Source organism: Tiliqua scincoides, chromosome 11 (assembly GCF_035046505.1).
Source record: "Tiliqua scincoides isolate rTilSci1 chromosome 11, rTilSci1.hap2, whole genome shotgun sequence".
NCBI lineage: Eukaryota > Metazoa > Chordata > Lepidosauria > Squamata > Scincidae > Tiliqua > Tiliqua scincoides.
The window spans coordinates 13680830-13701387 of record NC_089831.1 but is presented as its reverse complement, the minus strand read 5'-3'; the positions used below and the strand labels follow the sequence as shown (position 1 = coordinate 13701387).

General features: G+C 44.6%; 1 protein-coding gene, 1 long non-coding RNA gene and 1 pseudogene across 4 annotated transcripts in view; 2 read left to right on the top strand and 1 right to left on the bottom strand.

The window, feature by feature from the left end:
* PKNOX2 (PBX/knotted 1 homeobox 2) overlaps positions 1–20558 on the top strand; it is a 328938-nt gene that overhangs the window by 231274 nt on the left and 77106 nt on the right. For all 3 annotated transcript variants that reach the window (XM_066639289.1, XM_066639288.1, XM_066639290.1), the window contains one exon: positions 10499–10638. In XM_066639289.1, the coding sequence (XP_066495386.1) occupies positions 10499–10638 (140 nt within the window). The remainder of the gene's footprint in view (positions 1–10498; positions 10639–20558) is intronic.
* LOC136662185 (uncharacterized) lies at positions 7670–10672 on the bottom strand. Its single transcript, XR_010794972.1, has 4 exons — positions 10411–10672; positions 9683–9969; positions 9385–9587; positions 7670–7755 (listed from the first exon to the last, which is right to left on the bottom strand). It is a non-coding gene; the product is annotated as an uncharacterized lncRNA (long non-coding RNA).
* On the top strand, positions 10160–10279 carry LOC136662911 (5S ribosomal RNA; annotated as a pseudogene).

Here is a 20558-nt window from a genome sequence, read left to right as displayed (position 1 = left end):
TGCCAGTGTGACATGAGACGAAAAAGGTTGAAAATAGCTGGTCTAGCACATACAAGCCTTGCAGCTGTTATAAGATAAAATTTATTTAAGAAAATTTTATCCTATCCTTCTCCCCCCCACCCCCATAGGAGCCACCAGGTCAATTCCCAACAGTAACAAATAATTTATATTCCACACTATCCATGAACTCAGAGCAGCTTACGGTGTTAGCAGACCTGAGCCTGAGAACCTTAAAGAAAAAAAAAATTGGGGGATTTAAAGAGACTAATAGCCCAATCCTATCTGTTCCAGCACTATAGGGTTCAATGGCACCAAAATGGCATCCATAAGGTTGGATTGGTGGGAAGGCACAGCAGGGCTTCAGAACCCTGGAAAACCCCAAGTGGTAGATTGCACCACCAAGGGCCACAGACCTTAGACCTAAGGTTAGAATGGAACCTTAAATGGCTCAAGTGTTTACCTAAACCAGTGGTGTCAAACTCGTTTCATATAGCAGGCTGAATAGCATTCATGATACTTGCTGAGGGCTGGAAATGATGTCATTAAGCAGGAAGTGATGTCATTAAGAAGGTCATGACCAGAAGTAGGAACTTTTTTCTCACTTAGGTACTCATTAGCTGCAAATGACAGAAGAGAAAATATGAAAACCTTTATCATATTTTCCAAGATATGGGAGAATCCAATTATCATGGGGGGTTGCCCTTTCAACAATGACACCTCAGCTCAGCAGCTGATGGTTGTGCTGGGAAAGCCCAAGGGCCAGATAAAAAACTTCCATGGCCTTCATCCGGCCTGGGGGTCTTATGTTTGACACCCCTAGCCTAAACTCTGCCAGACTCCACCTCCCTGTCCAGAGAGTGGCGAGCTGTAAGGGGGAAGCGTTCTGGCCAGGAATCTTTCACTCCTTTGTTCCATCACCCTGTTGTTGATGGGCAGCCAGTGCTTGGAAAGCCATTGACTAACCTCTTGCCAGCCCCTTCCTAAATGTTTTGCAGGGGCTTCTGGGAGTCTGCCCACCACAACAAACACATCAGCCTCACCTGTATCTCGCCTCAGATGCAACCAGCAGGGCTGCACGGTGAAGCCTGGCAAAGTCTGAAAGCAAACAATGTGGGACAGCGCATGAACATTTTATGTATATAATTAGAGAGAGAGAGAGAGAGAGAGAGAGAGCCCTTTTCTGTGACTTCTGGCTCTCTGATCTATGGCACAAGTTGCTGCACTCGATCACACAGACCGCTTTGCCACCTCAGAGAGGCTTTTCCATGATGAAGTGAAATCTTTGCGATGTGAGCCACTTTGGAAGTCACTCGGGCCTCTTTATCCTCCTCGCGGAAATGTGTCCCTCTGGTGAGAAAGGTCACTTTGCACAAATGATACCTTGGTGGGGTCCTTTTATGGCTTCGGGAACTTCTGTGTCATCGTTTGTTCGCTCTGCTGCTCCTCTTGGTCCCTTCCTCGCCCTCTTTCCCCTCCCCACCCCACCGCACACTAAGTTGAATCGACATGGTATTTCATAAAACGCAGCTCTATTTCCCATTAGCTGTGCCTTCAGTGTGACTTCTTTTTCCTGCTTAGGCAGCTGAAACTGGAGTCAGAAAAGGCAGCAGGGAAATGTAGTTAACTGTTCATTCCTATGAGGAGTTTCAGGACTTTTTCTTCTTCTTTTTTTAAATCAAGAAAAACTTCATCACTGTCAGTCTTCTTTGCCCCCGAAGTCTGTAGGAACTCTTCTGCTTACGCAAAGAAAAAAAGGGAAAGGAGATGGGCAAACTGATCCTAAGCCAGGTCAGCACTGGCGGCCCGCGTGCTGCTCCGGCAACCACCACAGTGCAAGTGCCATAAGGCACTTCACCACCAGTGGGGAGCATGCTGTGCCAGCAGATATGCCAGTGCCAGTCTGCACTGGTAGGACGGCACAGATGAGCGCTGGACAGTAAGTATCTCTACTGAGTTACGGGGAGGCCGCTAGGGGCAGGGAGAAGGTGGTGAGGGGGTGAAACAGTGGAGGAAGTGAGGGTAGATTGGGTCCAGGAGGAGGGCGGAGATGGCAGCAGAGGTTCTTATCTCCCCTCCGTAGTCGCAGAGCCCTACATGGGCTTCCTTGGCTGAATTCTGTATGAATCCGAACTTAATCCTATCTGTTGCTGAATCCTACCTCCCCTCCATAGTCACAGAGCCCTACGTGGGCTTCCTCAGTTCTGCAGAAGCTCAGCTGGCACAGATCTGAGTAGACCCATCAAGACTACTGGGGCTGAACACACGGTAAGAGAACCAATGTTCCCATGGGATCATTCATTACAAAATTTACTGTTATATGTTCATGTCTCACTTTTTTTGAAATGCTGAGACATTCCAGGATCAAAGCATTACTTGGCTTCTTTTAGAGGAGAAAACACTGGAGGCATATGGTATCTTTGTTATAGTGGTGTTATTTACAAATGTGCAGGTTTGAGGTTTGGATGGAGTTCGGTGGCACATGCTCCAGCAAGCCTCTGCACTTTCATGTGTCTTTTGAGCATGTCTGTTGGCTGCCAGTTCCTCCCCTTAGCTTCCAATGCAGTTTCTCTCAGATCAAATCTCTCTGTTCCAGAATCCTCAGCTCATTGTTATTCTTTGTCCTTTTCACTCACCACACAAAAAGAGAAATAAGACACCTGAGACTTGCGCCACAGCCTTTCCTCCAAGGAGGTGCATATAGAGGGTCCTGAGGGCTCCCTATTCAGGACCATCAGGAAGTTGTTAAGAAGCATTAACTAGCCTCCTGACCAATGAGCTTAACAAAAGCACTGGGTGACTTGCATCCCTGGCTTAAAACACTGGCTAGCTTGTTACAGTGTAAACCACCTTTCAGCAAGATTGCATCCAAGGAGGTGTATAATACAATTAGAAACTATGACAGGTGGGTTTCCGTCACAAAATATGACAGTATACTTCTTCCTTGGGAAAAGTCACTGGATTCTGTGGGGCTTACTTTAGAGTAAGCATGTCCTGGGGGACTTGGTGAGAGTTTTCAGCCTTATCTCTCCCCTCCTCTCTCAGAGATGAAATTGTTGTGGTTCTTATATACAGTCTGCCAGATGTTGGTGGCTGAGTTTGACCTGTTGAATATCAGGTCTTTCCCAAGGGCCTATGATATTGGCCAATATTTTTGTAATATGTGTGCTGTTCCAAGTAAGGCTGCTTTCTGTGGTTGGTGTGTAGTGATTTCATTTACACCTATGATGTTCTAGTGTTTTTCAAAGTCTTTTTGTCGTGCACCTAGAGCCCTGACGATTGGTACAATTGAGCCTTTTTCTGCCATAGGCTTTGAACCATTTTACAAATCTTTATATATATATTATATATAATCTTTTTCTTTTCCTTTTGCTTCAGTTCTCATATTGCCAAATCCACACCTGCTTCTTTTCAACAGTTGTCAAAACTGGGGATGTTGTAGACTAGGTGCTTGTCAGTTTGAATACAAAAATCCCCCCAAATTTTCACTCATCCGTTTTCAATAACTCCCTCAGTTTTGAGGTTCCCCCATTATCATCATCATCATCATGTTCTACCAAAAAAAAGTTCTTAAAGTGGTTTCCATAGCAAAAGAAATGAGAGAAAGGGGCTTACAGTATAAAAAGAAACACAACCGAGACACCGGCAAGCTGCCACTGGAATAATAATAATAATAATAATAATAATAATAATAATAATAATAATAATAATAATACAGGTATTTATATACCGCCTTTCTTGGTCTTTATTCAAGACTTTATTCAAGGCGGTTTACATAGGCAGGCTTATTTAAATCCCCGTAGGGATTTTTACAATTGAAAGAAGGCTCTGTCTTTCAAGAGCCACAACAATTCAGATGTTTCATTCTGATCTGGCCTCCATCCTGGCCTCCATCCTCCCACGCTCAGAGCAGATGGAATAGCTCGGCTCAGCTTGTCAGCTGCTTCAAGGTTGCAAGGTGCCGGTGGCCTCAAACCGGCGACCTTGTGGATATTATCTTCAGGCAAATGGAGGCTCTATCCTCTAGACCAGACCTCCTGCCATGACCTCTAGACCAGACCCCTCCTGTAAGGGGTGCCATGCTGGGATGAATGGGGGCAATTGCTCTCTCCCTGCTTAAATGAAAGAGAACCATCCCTGGCACTCATTCCTGTTTTCGTATAAACATTGGCCTGGTTTACCTTGAAGCACATTTTTCCCTGGAATGCAATAAAAGCTGCTCTTCTGAAAACACAGTCATTTCTGAAGGACTTGGCTGGGAAAGGGTTCCTCACGTACTGTTTTGGACAGAGAAGCACAATGAAAGGCAAAGGGAGGCTTCCTACCTTGGTAGCGTAGCATAAATACTGTATCTCCTTTTTTGCCAAGCAAAATACTGTTTGACAGGGCTTTTCAAAGGCAGCAGAACCAACAGTCTGAAAAGGACTGAATTTTATGAAATAAAAGCAATGGGGAAAGGCTCCTTTTGAGAACGGTGCAACTGCTTAAATAATCTTCTCATTCTGCTAAGGGCCAGTAATATTGAGCATAAGCTCTCCAAATGCACAGGAGAATCTGTCTTTTGAAAATTGGGAATCTGCATAAAAACCTTGCACTTCATCTGTTGCCATGTAATAAATTAAAGCATTTCCAAGCGAAGCTCTTTTTCCTGCTATTTTTTTTCCCCCTTGAAGTTTAGGGAATAGACTTCTGAGCAGTGAAAGCGTGTGCTAAAATATGCAGTCCCTTTTGCGAGATGGTGTGATGTGATTCGAACAGCCCAGTGATCAGAATTTTGTCCTGAACCACATTTGTGTAAAACCCGAGGACACTAACAGCACACTTCTAAGCGTGTCTACTCAGAAGTAAGTCCCATTGTGTTCAGTGAGGCTTCCTCCCAGGAAAGTCTATATAGGATTGTAGCCTAAATGAAATTCAGTGCCAGTCAGATGAACTGGAAGAGGAGGATGGTTTCTTTGTTTCCTGTTGTGTCCATCAGTGTTGCTTACAAGAGAGTCCAAAGTACAAAATTTTGTGCTGCTAATTGTAGCAGACAGAACTATAAGTAGGGCGAAGCCTGAGGGGCACCTGTCCCAGGGGTGATGTCAAGAGGGGTGCATGACTGCCTTTCAGGCTCCTCCCTGGTTATGGAGGAAGTGCTGGTGGCTTTTCTTCTCCTGCGGAGGCTCTGGGATGGGGAGTGTAAAGCTGATGCAGCAAGTGCCCCTCCCCTGGGGAGAACCCAGAAGTGACATGACATGACACGATGTCACATGATATTGTGACATAACAGGGCAGTACATTACACCTCTGGTAACAAGGTAACATTGACTGTGTGCTACAGCCAATTGCATAATGTGTCTTTCTCATCCTAAAAGAGAGGAGGATGGGAGCCACAGGTGGAATGAAGCAATGAAACAAGGGGAAGCAGGCAGGTTCAGGCGGCAGTCTTGTGGGCCCTGTCCTCAAGATTGAACCTGCAGCCCTACCAGCATTGCCTCCCTATGGATGGCCTTCAGGTGCAGGAAAGCAAAATGGCACCATGCTGCATTTTCTCTCCCCTTTCAGTAAAAACAGAGGAAGGGGTTGAGATGTGGAAGAAGAAAGGATTTGGAGGTAGGGTGATTTTAATAGGAAAAAAGAGAGAAAGGGAAGAGAGAGTAGCACTATTCAGTGCACTCCTTCAGGCATCAAAATGCTACAAGTCAACCCTGATAAGAACCAAACTAGACATAATGTCGAAGACCATTGTCTATTTAAAGAGTTATTAAAGGGTTAAATAGCAACTCAAGTGGTGAGTTCAATCTGGAAGGAGACCATAGCATGAGAGTTGGAGGTGTTTACGTCCTTCACCATTTTCTTCCCAAAAGAGGTGGTTTAATCCCAAAACTGCCATTTGTTGCAATGGCACTTGCAAGTTGAAATAACTATCTTGGGGAGTGGAAGATAGGCATTGAGCAAAAGGGTCTGAGGGCATGACCAGGTGCGTGAGGCCACGCCTAACCTGTGTGTTCTCGCCTTCCACCCTCACACATTGGCCCGCTACACACTTAGCAGGCGTCCAAAATTGGCTGCAGGGGGCATAAAAATGGGAACAGAATTGTATCAACTCACACCTGCTAACTGGGCAAAAGAGGTCCCTTTTAAAATGACAGCTTTCTTACACTCAGTAGAGGGAGAGCAATTCTTAATCCGAGCGGAGCATCTTTTCCAGCCACCGTTTGCTCCTGTGTCTCCCTTCTGCCTTTTTTTTATTTTTTAGAGAACCATGGCACCTTCTTAGGTCCTCTGTTAAAGCATTTGGTGATTCAACTTGTTTGAAAAGTGGTATATAAGTATTTCAAGTAATAACCTAGACCAAGGGTCACCAAAACCCAGCCCGGGGGCCAGATACGGCCCGCAAAGAGCCTCTGTCCGACCCCTGGCCAGCCTCTGATCCTCTGAAAGCCTCTGATTTTGTTGACTAAACACAACCAGAGTTGTGCTTGTGGGGTGGGGGAATGGGGTTCCATTTAAATGTGTTACAGTTATTGGGCTGTATTGGTGCTTGGAAAAATCCTGAACATCTGAATCCGTTCATTCATTTATGTTCCAACTCTAAAGCATTTATTTAAATTTTATATTTAATTTTTTTCCAGCCTGCGACACTATGCCAGATATTTGATGTGGCCCTTCAGTCAAAAAGTTTAGAGACCCCTGACCTAGACCAACACACATTTTGCTACCTTAAAAGCTAGACCTATTCCTGGGTATATTTGGGATGCTGATTCCAAAAACTAGCCTTATCTAGTTTCAGAGGGAACTCATTAGTGAATGGTTCAAGCAACTTCCTCATGAGGAAGCCATGGTGTACCAAAGCTATGCCGTATCTCCAGAACTAAATATGATGGGGCAAAACTGATGCCATTTTTGGAATCAGCACCCCAAATTCATATCAAACAGCCACAAATTTTGAATAAAGTTTTTCTGACCTTGATTTTGCAAGCCTGTTCATGATGATTTAAATTAAGAAATAATAATTATTCTTTTATATTACAATGTTTAATGCTTCCCTATCTCTTAAAGGCTTAAGGCAGCCAGTAATAAGCTGGAAACCATGATTTCTAGCCTTGATACGCATTCTGGTTTGATCTGATGTTGTTTCTGAAGCGTGTCTCTCTGGAAAGGGGCGCCAAGAACCAGGAAAGGCTTGCAAAGGGCCAACAAGCAAGCCAATGCTTTGATCAACCATTAGCAAACCCCACGCCCAGTTCTGGTTTCATTAACTCAAAAGAAAGTGGAGAGGTGGCCAAGGTGGAGGGGGCTGGCTTCATGGCAGAACAGCAGTGCACCTGTGATAATGGAGACCTGTTCAAATGCATTAGTGCTCACTTTACATTCCTCTCATCTTTTTAAAAGCTCCCAAATCTCCTGCATTACACAGCCCTCTGGTCACTTGGCTGTGAAATGCATTCAGGCGGCAGCAATGGAGGTAATACAATTGCTTTAAATCCTGTTTAGAATTTCCAAAAGCCCTTGTTTGCTGCCTGGAAACCCACCATGATTCATTAGCCTGTCCACGGCCAGCAACAATGGCTTCTACAAAGCACATTCACTGAGAACATTTGGAGTTTTTTCACTGGAGCTCAAGCCTTGTGCCTTTTTTTCTCAGCTTGTTGCCAGGGCTGTTTTGTTTTCCTCCTCCCCCCCCCCCCCCGCATTAGTTCTATCCTGAAGTTTTCCTCCCCTTTTCGCAATCCTGCAGAGAGAATCCGTTGCTTGGGTGATTTTCCCCGCATCCTGAAACGATGAAATAAAGTTGTCAGCTTTTTATTAATACTCCTGATCAGTATTTGCATGCACCCGTCTTAACCATTCCACAGGTGGACAATGATTTGAACTTTTCACAATGATATGGAGCAGATCATGAGTGACAAAATACCTACAGATCCCTCTACTATAATCTATTCAACCAGTGGTTCTCAAATGTTTTTGCACTGGGACCCACTTTTTAGAATGACAATCTGTTGGGGCCCACCAGAAGTGTTGTCATTAACCCTTAACCCGTAAGTGTTGTCATGGCAGAAATGATGTCATCAAGCAGGAAAATATTTAAAGCCCTCCCATATGACAAAATCAAATCTAATTAAGTAACTAATTAAGTAAATGAAAAGTTTACAGTATGTATAAGTTTAAAAATTTATTTAAAATAAAGAAGAACCCTTCTAACCCTCCTAAACAGTTGCTGATCTGTTGAAAAAAAAATTCCCCAAACATCCCAAAGGCTACAGTCCTATCTACACTTAGCCAGGAGCGAGCCCTATTGACTCTCATTGTTAAAAGCATAGACATAGTAGTCTGTTAAAAGCACAGATCTGTAACATTTCTCCAAAGGCAGTCACCTACCATGGTAGCATCTAGTCTAGTATATTAAAAATAAAACACACATTGCAATGAAAGGGGACCCACCTGAAATTGGCTCGCAACCCACCAAGTGGGTCCAGACCCACAGTTTGAGAAATGTTGGACTAAGCTGTTTGGGTGAATTAGTGGAGAAGGTGGATCTGGAAATGGCTGAATATTTGTTAATCACTGATTCAGTGGTGAGAGCAGCAGCTTGGTGCAGTGGTCAGTATCTTAAGCTAGAGGTTCAGATGAAACTCATTGGGTAACCTGGGATCAGTTGTCTACTTCAGGATTGTTGTGAGGGTAAAAGTGGGAGGACAGAGTGGAGAGCCAATCATGCCCTCTTGGACGAAGTGCAGAACATACCATCAATAAAATAGTTACCATTGCGAATTACTAGGAAAAGTCCATATTCCACAATTTCCATTGAATTTGGAAAGTGATAATCATGTCAAAAATAATGTACTATATGTATGCTACATAAGGGCACACAAATTTTTTCATAAGTGGTGCACTTTGATTGTATTCCAAGACTGTACTACAAAACCCAGTACATTACTAGCCAAATGAGAGTGTCTGAAATTGGCATGGGTGGATTGTTCAATAATACTGTGCAGGAATAATCTTGTTTAACTTGCAGTGCAATTCTACTCTGAAGTAAATTCCATTGTGGGTTTAGATCTGTGTTTGATTTTGTGTTGTATGTTAATGCCTCCTCTTTGTTAGATTTTCATCTCCGTGGTTGGTTGAGAATATGGTTGGTTGATAATATGGTTGGTTGAGGTTTTCAACATGATGTTAGCGATCTTGGTGGGGAACCTTCAGACCTTTGTGTTTGGTAAAATCTTGAACACTTGAGCAAGTTCAGTGGGTCTTCATGGCTCTCATTTCGGTAGCCACGGAATGGGACAGTGAATGAATGGAGTGTGCAGAATAAACAAATCTGTGGCTGGGTGATCCTCTCTCTCTCTCTCTCTCTCTCTCTCTCTCTCTCTCTCTCTCTCTCTCTCTCTCAGCACTGACCTTTGGGTTTCTCAGTGGTCTCAGAATTCCTTCCAACTCTGTCTGTCTCCATTTGCATGTGACTTCCTTGAACTGTGAACAGCTTGGAAAGACCTGGTCTTCTTTGTCCACATTCCTGTCTCCCCTTTCTCCGACTTCAGCAAGGCAGGACTTTGTCCATGATTGGTGTAGGCTGGAAAAGCAAGCTGACCTCTATCTGCTTGCTGCAAAATACATGAAGGGCATTGAAACCTCTTAATCTACTCCTCTGCCGCGGAATCCTTTTTCCCTGCCAAGAAATTCTAGATGGATACATTACCTACTTGAAGTGTTTACGAAGGGGCCTTTCTCTTTCCACTGCTTTTAATGTTGGCACTACAGGGCATTAGCAGCAGGATGTATTAGGCATGGGGATGATTTTATTTTTTCCAAGTTACGGTCGTATTTAGAAGAAGCCACACTCATACGCATTCACAAAGAATAATCTGTTTATACGTAATCAGTCAACCTTCAATCTGTGCCAACTCTACAGTAACTTCACAGGGGAGTTCTGCATCTCTGGTAGAAGGCACAGACATGAAATGGATCCAAACTCTTGTTACACTTCTGAAAAGTTAAAAAAAAAAATAGAATAGCAATGAGTAAAGACTATAAAACGAGAGTGGGGCTAAGTGTGACAAAAGGACTGCATCAGTTAATTACAGGTGGGACCTCTTTATCCACTGGGGTTTGGTTCTGGGACTCCCCACAGATACTGGTTCCATAACTCCCTGAAGCTTTTGGTGGGCCACTGATACATTACAGCAACTGTTACCCTGCACATGCCCAATCTCGTCTGATCTCGGAAGCTAAGCAGGGTCAAGCCTGGTTAGTAATTGGATGGGAGACCGCCTGGGAATACTGGGTGCTGTAGACTTATACCATAGTCTTTCGAGACTGAAGGTTGCCAACCATTTGTGAGATACAGGAAGCTGGACTAGTTGGGCCTTTGACCTGATCCAGTGGGGCTCTTCTTACGTTAGCTTATGGCAACGCTTGCATGCTTACCTGCTCTCTTCCTCCAAACCTTGTAGGGCCTACGCAGGGCCAGATTGGGTTTGTTTTTCAACCGCTTGCTTTCTTGTCTCCCTAATAGATGACGGCCACAGCGCAGCAACCGGCGAAAGCCCAGCCAGTACACATCACCACCCCTTCAGCGGCAGCCAACGCTCCAATCCCCAACACTCCCATCGACCCTCAGGCACAGCTGGAGGCTGACAAGCGGGCTGTCTACAGGTACAGAGGGATGCGGCTGCCAGGCTGCTCTTTCATGCTGTTTCCCATCCCTGCAGTGGCATGTTGAGATACGACTGGAATCTGGCCTGGGGCTAACTTGTCAGTGAGATGCTGCTCAGGGGCGCTATGGTAGCTGCCTTTGACAATAGACAGAACAAGTCAGGTTCCAGCACATGTAATATTAGGTGAGCCTCGAGCTGAGAACTTAAAGTGATTTGCTTCCTTTGTCAGAAAGAGAGAGAGGTAACGTTCCAGGCCACAGCAAGATGTTATGGAACCACTGGCGTCACTAGGGGGTTGTGGGGAGTGTGGGCTGCACCATGTGGGTGATGCTCACATGGGGGTGACCCCACTACTAGTTAAAAAATTTTAAAATCTTGGTATTTTTGAATAATGCCATCATGTTATATATCACTCGCTGCATTATTTGATGCAGAATGCAATGAAACAAACTTCATTGAAATATCTCTGTTCTGTCAAAAGTTATAGCCAAAAAAACAACAAGGGCAGGGTGATATGTCACCATGCCCACTGCCCAGGGGGGCATTGCACCACTCACTGCATTATTTATTTATTTATTTATTTATTTACACATTTGTATCCTGCTTTATCTCCCAAGTGGGCTTTCAAAGTAGCTGCATGGGAGAAGGTCCATCACTGGGTGACACACTGGCCTCCCACATCAGGGGATGCAAACCCTAGTGATGCTGCTGTATGGAACACATCTTTTTAGCAGAGGAAGAGACTTAGGAATTTCTGCACAATCTGTCTCTTTCCCACCATACACGAATGTGTCATGCGCCATTCCAAGGCTGCGCTCAGACCATGGGCCCTTGGGACACTCAAACCTAGGGCCCTTGTCCAATTAAAATTAGCCATTTGATGAAAACAATTCAGAACTAATGTAGTGTATTGGCTGAAGGGACTCAACTGTGAGTCTGGACATCCACAGTTCAAATATCATCACCACCCTGAATTCTCACTAGGTGACATTAGGCAAACCACCCTCTTAAAGCCTCAGGGCCCGATCCTATCCAAATTTCCAGCACCGGTGCAACCGCAACGCATCCCTGAGGTGAGGGAACAAATGTTCCCATACCTTGAGGAGGCCTCTGTGATTGCCTCCTCACCACAGGATGCAGTGCATGCCCCATTGGTACAGCTACCCCAGCACTGGAAAATTGGATAGGACTGGGCCCTCAGTCTTCTCTATCTGCAAAATGGGAATAACACTAATCTTCCAGAGTTGTAAGGGCTACAGCGAGGGAACACATTTGAGAAGCTTTATGCACACAGAAAGTGCTAGGTGAATGTTAAGGGTCCTTATTACTTATTATACATGTTTATAGATGATGCGCGATACAGCATAGCCGCCAGCTATTATATTATTAGAGGCACTCCCTCCTGTGTGTGAGAAAGGGGAATGCATCTTCTAGAGTGATGCTTGCCGTTCACAGTTTTTGTATTAAAATGATGGTGGGCTTTTTGTTGTTGTTGTTTTTAATCTGCTGCTCAGTAAATCAAGGGAAAGTTAAGTTGACCAAAAAGCTTCTTTAATTTCACGATTTAACTGATGGATCAATGAAACATTGCAGCTCTCTTCAAAATGCGCTATTTTATATCTGGGGGAGAAGGGAGTGCATTGCTACCACATTCACTGGTATTTTGAGTAGTGCATGCAGTGTCATCATCTTTGGGGTATTTTTTTTAATGTATTTGGCTGAAGCAGCAAGCAACGTATATTATCTTTCTTTTTTTTACTTTTAAACAATGGTTATTTTTGTTTTGGAGGCTGTGTTGCAATCCCATCATTCAGTTTCAGTGCAGGAATATCCATCTAGCAGCTGCAATGTTATTCTCACCCAAATGTACATAAATCTCTTGCAGCAGTGCTAGATTATAATGTCAATAAATATTCTTTACCACCCCCTTCCTCCCTCCCCCGACCAACTCTTTGCAGAGGGATGGAAGATGGTCTTTTTCCCCTTTCCCCCTCACAGTTCCCAAATCTCTTCACCAATGACCAATTTGAGGCTTTCTTTATATGCAATAGTAAGGTAGGATCCCTTTATGTGGGCATGCTGTGAGTCTAAATCGGGGGAAGCAGTAGGGGGGATTTCACAAATTGATCTGTGTGCAGCGGGATGGGAGGGGGGAACAGCTCAGTGGTCCAGCACTTGCCTTGCATGCAGAAAGTTGCAATTTAATCCATGTCATCTCCAGTTGGAACTGGGGGGTGGGGGCGCAGAAATCCCCTGCCTAAATCTTTGGAAAGATGCTGCTAGCAAGGGCCAAGAATGCTAAGCTAAATGGCCCACGGCTCTGATCCAGTCAAGCAGCATCTGTAAACTGATCATACGTTAGTGTTAGAGCCTATGCCTCGCAAACAGAACGTTCCGAATTTAAACTCAAGCAGATCTCCAGGTGGGTCTGGGAAAGACCTCTATTTGCATGTCTACTGAAATGTTTCCAGTCCATGCAGGCAATAATAATAATAATAATAATAATAATAATAATAATAATAATAATAATAATAATAATAATAATAATAATAATAATACCGGTATTTATATACCACCTTTCTTGGTCTTTATTCAAGACTTTATTCAAGGCGGTTTACATAGGCAGGCTTATTTAAATCCCCGTAGGGATTTTTACAATTGAAAGAAGGCTCTATCTTTCAAGAGCCACAATTCAGATGTTTCCTTCTGATCTGGCCTCCATCCTGGCCTCCATCCTCCCACACTCAGAGCAGATGGAATAGCTCGGCTTCAGCTTGTCAGCTGCTTCAAGGTCGCCGGTGGCCTCGAACCAGACCTCCTGCCCTTTACTGAGATAGATGGACTAACACTGATCCTATACAGTGGGCCCTTGGTATCTGTGGGGAATGTGTTCCAGGATCCCCCACAGATATTATATTCCATGGACAATGAAATCGGCAGAGAGGGTCCACACAGCACCACAATTACTTACCTGGGGGCCACGTCAAGATCTCTGGAGGTCATGCACCTTCTCCCCATGCCTCAGAACACCTCCTAGATGTGACTGGAAGAGCGCAATCCTATCTTGCATTGGAACAGGCAGGCTAGGGGGCCTGTGCTGTATAAAGCACAAGGTTGAGGCCAGAATTGACTCAGCTGAAGGCAAGGGGAAACTCTTCCCCTTACCCCGGGTAAGCCACCACAGCCCCAATGGGTCTCCTTGGACCTGCGCCACCTCAGGAGGTGTCGCAAGTTTGAGAATGGAGCAACTTGGAGCTGCTCCACGTTGCTCAGGGATTGCGGTTGGGGTCCGGCATAACTGCCAGGTCCCAGCCCTGCCTCCCACTCCCCACCCGCCCGCCCCCTCCACTGACCCTTCCCCCACCCTAGAACACCTGTCCCCCACCTCCTCCCCACCTCCCCAGACCCCTGCGTCAGCCAAGCTCGGCTGACGCAGCCTTTCCTCTCCATGTTGGCGCTGGCCCAGCCAACATAGACTTTACAGTATGTTTATGACCCTCCTGGGGCCCTCCCGGGCCAAGGGACTTGCGCTGGTCCAGGGTGCACTTAGGATTGTGCTCGAAGTAACTTCCAGTCATATCTGGGAGATACTCTGAGGCCTTCCAGCCGTGGGCATATCTAGAGTGTGGCAAGTGCCCTGGGCGCCATGAGACGGGGAGCACCAGGCATGGACTTATTCGTATTCTACTGATGGTATATTTCCGCACCACTGCCAATGGTGAGTATTTGCACCAGCTTCAGGAGGCCTCCAGAAAAAGGGAAATGCCTGCAGAAAAAAATCAAGGTGTTTCCATATACCTCAAACAGAGGTGTTGCAAATGTACACCACTAGTGGGGAAGGGAATCATTTTTACAATACTATCCAGAGTGCTTACATATAGTCCCTTATCTAAATCATAGAAGCTGATTTCACCCCAGAAAATATAGCACACAAATTCACTTGGTGCGACTGGGCTGGCTTCCCACCCCATGGTCTCTCTTTCGCTGTTTGGACAGGGGTGCAATTTCAGTTCTTGCCAGGGGGCACCATCTTCCCTAGATACGCCTGCATTTCTGCAGTGCAGAAAAAGACTGCATTGATGCTAGGAAAGCACATAGGAATATAAGAACAGCCCTGCTGGATCAGGCCATAGGCCATCTAGTCCAGCTTCCTGTATCTCACAGTGGCCCACCAGATGCCCCAGGGAGCAGACAAGACAACAAGAGACCTGCATCCTGTTGCCACTCCCTTGCAGCTGGAATTATGAGATAGCCTACTTCTAAAATCAGGAGGTTGCACTTACCCATCAGGGCTTGTCACCTGGGATGAACTTTTCCTCCAGAAATTTGTCCGGTTCCCTTTTGAAAGCATCTGGGTCGGATGTCATCACCGCATCCTGTGGCAAGGAGTTCCACAGACTAATCACACACTGAGTAAAGAAATATTTTCTTTTGTCTGTCCTTACTCTCCCAGCACTCAATTTCAGCGGAAGAGTTTGGACAGACAAAAGATAATAGCACCTTCAGTCAGAGGCTAGAACACAACTGAACAGCTAACAGCCACTGCAGTGCTTTGGCTTGTCAGCATTCATAGCTGGAAATTACAGTTCTGCTGTTGGGGAACTACCGTCAAAATGGCTCTGATACTGAGGCTTATGGGAGAGGTAGATCTGATTCTAGAATCTTTTTTGCCATTTTTGATTTTACACTTTTAATACTGCATATTAGTAGATTTATGTTGTGTAGAAGGAAGCAAAGGAGCTGGGGAAAAACGAAGCCGCGGCTTTCATGTAGGGTAGAACCAGGGTGGGGGGGAAGGAGCCAGGAAGATGAGTGTTTGAATGGAAACCTTGTATATCACACTGAATGCCTAGAGGGCATTTTTTTTTTAATTAAAATTTCTTGCCTCTGGGTAGCACGACGGTTCAAAACCACATTGGGGATTTTTCATTTCGTGTCAATAAATTTAACAAGGCCCCATTCAATTCAAATTAATGCTTAAGCTGTAGCTTTTATGCTCTCCTCTTGGAGAGTACAGATAAAAGAAAAATATATGTGCACTTAATTTGCTCTCCCACACCTGCATGCGGGTGGACTGCCAAACCCCAAGAAAAGCAATTCTGAGCCAGAGTTAAACTTAGCTGAAAGTCTGTTCCGGGCAGAGAATGGGAAAGGGCCTGGTGTAGTTACTAGTGTGTGTTTGTAGTGATCAATATGTTAATAAATCTCTCAAATAAATAATAACAGGCATCTCTTTTTTCTGCCTCAGTCTGAAACTTGGGAATGAATCATTTGATTCTAATTAAATCGTGCAGGGATTTCTCTTTTGCTAGCTGGTCATATGACCCAGTCTCTTTGGCTGATATGAATGATGATGATGATGATGATGATGATAATAATAACTTTATTTTTACCCCGCCTTTCTCCCCGAAGGGACTCAAGGCGGCTTACAACATATTAAAAACATAATTTAATGATTGCAAAATAATTTTTATAGGTGGGGAACTCAGATCAGGGCTGGCACATCCATGAGCCCAACTGAGGTAATTGCCTCAGGCAGCAGCTTGGTGCCCATCTCCCTCCACCTACTCGCCTCCGCTCTTCCTCGTCCTATTCGCATTTCCTGAATTGGAAAAGGAAGAAAAGAACAGACCAGAAAAAGTATGGAGGAGAGGAGAGTGGTGAACTAGCGCTTAAAAGACTCTTCCTCTGCATTTCCTGTTCTGCTCTGTCTCATAAGAACATAAGAACAGCCCCACTGGATCAGGCCATAGGCCCATCTAGTCCAGCTTCCTGTATCTCACAGTGGCCCACCAAATGCCCCAGTGAACACACCAGATAAAGGAAGAGTCTCCCTCTTCCTTTTTCACTCCAGGGAGTAGGTGAAGCAAAGGCTATCACATTACCAGTTGTGATGGGCATGGAGGGATAGTATTTGGCACAACCACCTCAGTGCCAGAAAGTCTGGGGCCTCCCCAACTCAGATGTATAGCAGTACTAACCTGGGATTGAATTCTAACTCAAGAGGACTGTAGGTCCTGAGAACCATTTTGGACGAAGGGGTGTAATTTGCACATGGCTCACCCAGGTTCCAGAATGTGCATGCAAATATTCTCATCCCAGACTGCTTCATGTTAAATTAATTAATATGAATACAGCAAAACCTAAATTTAATGGACTAATGGGGGAAGGATAATGCAAAAAGTCCATTAATGCAAATAGTTAAATCCAAATGTATTGAAGTCAGTGGAGATGTGCATGCACAAAATGTATATATGCATGACTTTTTAATGGAGCAGTAAATGTCTGTTGTTTTCAAAGTCTGTTATAATCAAGGATTCACTGTATTAACTACACAGGCAAACATACATTTTGCGGTCTTAAAAGTTAGACTATTGCCAGATATATTTGGGGTGCTGATTCCAAAAATGGCATCGGTTTTGCCCTGTCACATCTCGTTTCGGAGATACAACATAGCCTTGTTAGTTAATGGCTCAAGCAGCTTCCTCATGAGGAAGCCTATACCATGACTTGCTCATGAGAATGCTGCTTGAACCATTCACTAATGAAGCTATGCTGCATTTCCAAAACTAGACATGATAGGGCAAAACTGATGCCATTTTTTGAATCGGCACCCCAAATTCATATAAAACCACCATAAATTTGGAAAAACGTTTTTCTGACCCTCAGTTTCACAGGCCTGTATTATTGCTTGCGGGATATCTTTCAGGGTTAAGCACCAGGCCAAAAGATGAACCAGACATACCCCTCCCCCCCAAAAAAAAACAAATCCACATGCACACTGACACTGATTAAAATACAATAATAAACTGAATTTTAATTTTCTAACATTTCTGTTGTTTTCCATTGGCCTAGTGTAAATAAAATATTAAATAGAAAAAACAATAATTAGTAGATTGGGCTCAGCCTGAGTCCACCCTGAACTCCAAACTTTATATTAACTAGTGTTTTAAAATATAATGTCTCTAGGACAGTATTTCCCAGACTGTGAGTGGGGACCCACCTGTGCATCACAAGTTAATTTTGGGTGGGTTGTGAAAAGTTTCTGAAACAAACGAAAACCATTGCAAGCAAGGATGCTCCCTTGCCTGGTTTGCAAAAGAAAATTGTTAGTGGGAATGCTAACCTTTGGTATGAGATCATCTTCATACGCCCAAATTAAAATGCCACATTTTTCCATTTTCTCTAATAATTGACATGCTGTCGATCACATTTGAACCCAGTTTCAGCCTTTGTCTGGCCTGGAAGTCCCTCACTGCACATCTTGCTCTCCAGTTCAGCCTTCTGGGTACCCTGGAATGACTGTATAGGTTTGGGGGAACGGTCCTTGAACTCCATTTGTAGGGGAGAGTCTAGCAAATGTCTACACACACATACTATATGTAAGGTCTCTAGCAACCTCAGGAGCACAGAACTCCGTTTATTATTTATTAATGATTTTAATTATTAGGTGTCTATTATTTTGTCTATTATTAGTTGTCTCTTATGATTCAACTATTTAATTATTAGTTGAATAAATTTCTTTCTAGATCTTTTTGTTTTGTTTTGTTGGTCTAGACTCTAGTGGGTCCCAACAGATTGTCATTTTAAAAAGTGGGACTGGGTACTAAAAAGTTTGAGAAGCTCTATGATGCTTCTTTTTATCCCTCTAGCCTGGAATATGGAATGTCCAAGCCCAGCAGAAACAGCCATGAAAGTCCATAGCACACCTTTTGCCCGTCTCCTGTTTTGTTCATGCCACTTACTGAGTTGGCCTTTGATCCTCTTCCATCTTCTTCCACTTTTCTCATCTGAAATACATTAGTTGCTATGGAAATGGATAGGGGGAGGGCCCGACAATTCCCAAATGCAAAGTAAAGGCAGTTTAATAACTGATGCTTTGCTCCGGAAAGTGCTCCTGAGGACTACTTAAGGCCATTACAAGCGCATGTGTGCTATTTGTGTACATTTGAGAGAGGGAGATGCGTTCCACGGTAACCTCTCTGTATGAGACCACGGAGACTCCTTTTGGATGGGGAGAGAGGCATGGTGCAGGGAAAGGCACTCAAGAACCAAAAGCCCAATTATGACATCTTAAACGAGTCTTGGATCCTAACCCCCAATTGCTCACCACATTACTCTTCCTAATTCCCATTTAGCCGGGCGATCTCTTCCCGGCATTTAAGGCATAGCTGACCCCAGCAACAGTGTACTGGAGAAGAAACAGGAAATTCCCAGCTCCAGAGTTGTAGACAGCAAAGGAGCTAATGTAAAGCTAATGCAAAGCTTTCGAAGATTGGTGCTTGACCCAGCATGGAAAGGTCTTCATCTGAAGCATTGTGTTGACTTCTGGGCCCTGCTGAAAGGCCCATTGAGGAAAATGTGGAGGACTAAAGAATATAGTAAGCCTAGAAAAGTATTCTTCAATTTTTCAGGAATCAGGACCCACCTCAATCTCCAACCCGCCACATGGAACCAAATTTCAAGAGTCTACTGGCCACAAGAGTCTAGTTCTTGCCCCACCCAGGGGTAGCCAATTAGCATGTGCTGCTACTGGTCATTCTGCTCCCTTTTTCCTTCCAGGACAGTTGGAAGGAGAGGGGGTGTAGGGAGTGACACAACCTGGGCAGGGGGGGCTTGGCCCAAGCAACCTTTCCAAGGCCCAAGTCTCTGTGATTTAGTAAGTCCTATTTGAATTCTGCAGTCCTGAGCCTCCAAAAAACGTGGTGGCAACAGTACTGTCATGACCTGCCTGAGGTCAGGTCACAAGCCATTTCTGGGTCCCAATCCACCTTTTGAAGACCTTTGGCCCAGGACAAGGGAGTTCAAACATGCTGTCCTCAAGGAACATTTTCTGCTTTGGCTCATCTGCTGAAAGCCCACTTGCACTTCTACCATGGGAGCCCAGTGCATTGCAGAGAATTCTGGAAGCAAGTTCCAGGGTGTGCAAACTACCTGTGAGGAGCACTGACCAAGCATCTGATGTTAGGAAAAAAACGGTCAGATGGGCAATTGAAATAAAATTTAGAAGAAGTCTACAGTCTACCTTATCCACCACCTACCTCTATCTGCCTCTCTTCTTGAGTTCAAAAAGAAAGAAGGGAATAGTGCAGGAGAAGCAGTGGAAGAGAAGAGAGTGGCTAACTAGACTTTCTCTGACACTCTAGCCCACTACTTTCCTCTCCTCCCCATTCCTCTTCCATTCAATGCCTTTCTTCCTTTTCAGTTCCAGGGAGTGAGGACAGCCAACGGCAGCAACTGGAGCACAGCGGACATATTGGGTCTGCCCTGTGGGGAGAGCGTTACTTTTTTTGCATGCTGCTACAAAATTGTGTTTGGAATGTTCATGATAGCTTGCAAAAATATTTAGCCTTCTAGGGAGCAGAAACTGCACCCTTTTGGCTGACATGGGGCAGGGAGTCAGTCTGCACAGAATTCTTCAGTGGGGCTCGTGGCGTAGGCCGTGTGAGTGGGCTCTGACTGCAAAAAGTAGGTTGAGTGAGTGTCGCTCGTATTGCCTTTGGCAGCTTAATCCATTTCACCTTAATGGGCAGAAAGTGTTTTGCTTGTTTGTTGCGGCTGTTCTGGAAGTGAGACCGTTGGCAGCCATAACTCACGTGCAGTCATTGCAATAGTTAGCGGAAACCCCATTTGTATCCGGAAGCTTTCGGCAGATGGAGTGCAGCTCGTCTTTTGTGTCAACATCCAACAAAATGCACTTTCCGAGGGATTTATGGTTAGTGCTGAAATGTGTAGCTCACAGTTGCATTGGGAGTGCTTTCTCTTCTATTTTACTTTAATATCTAGTAAAAGCAGCTTTTCTCCGCCCGCCCCCGAGACAATAGAATAAAGTGTTTCCATTGGGAGCCTTTGACTTGAAGTTTTTAGTTGCTAAAGTTGCTAAAGAATCTTATGGCTGCTTTTGTTTCTCGTGTTGGG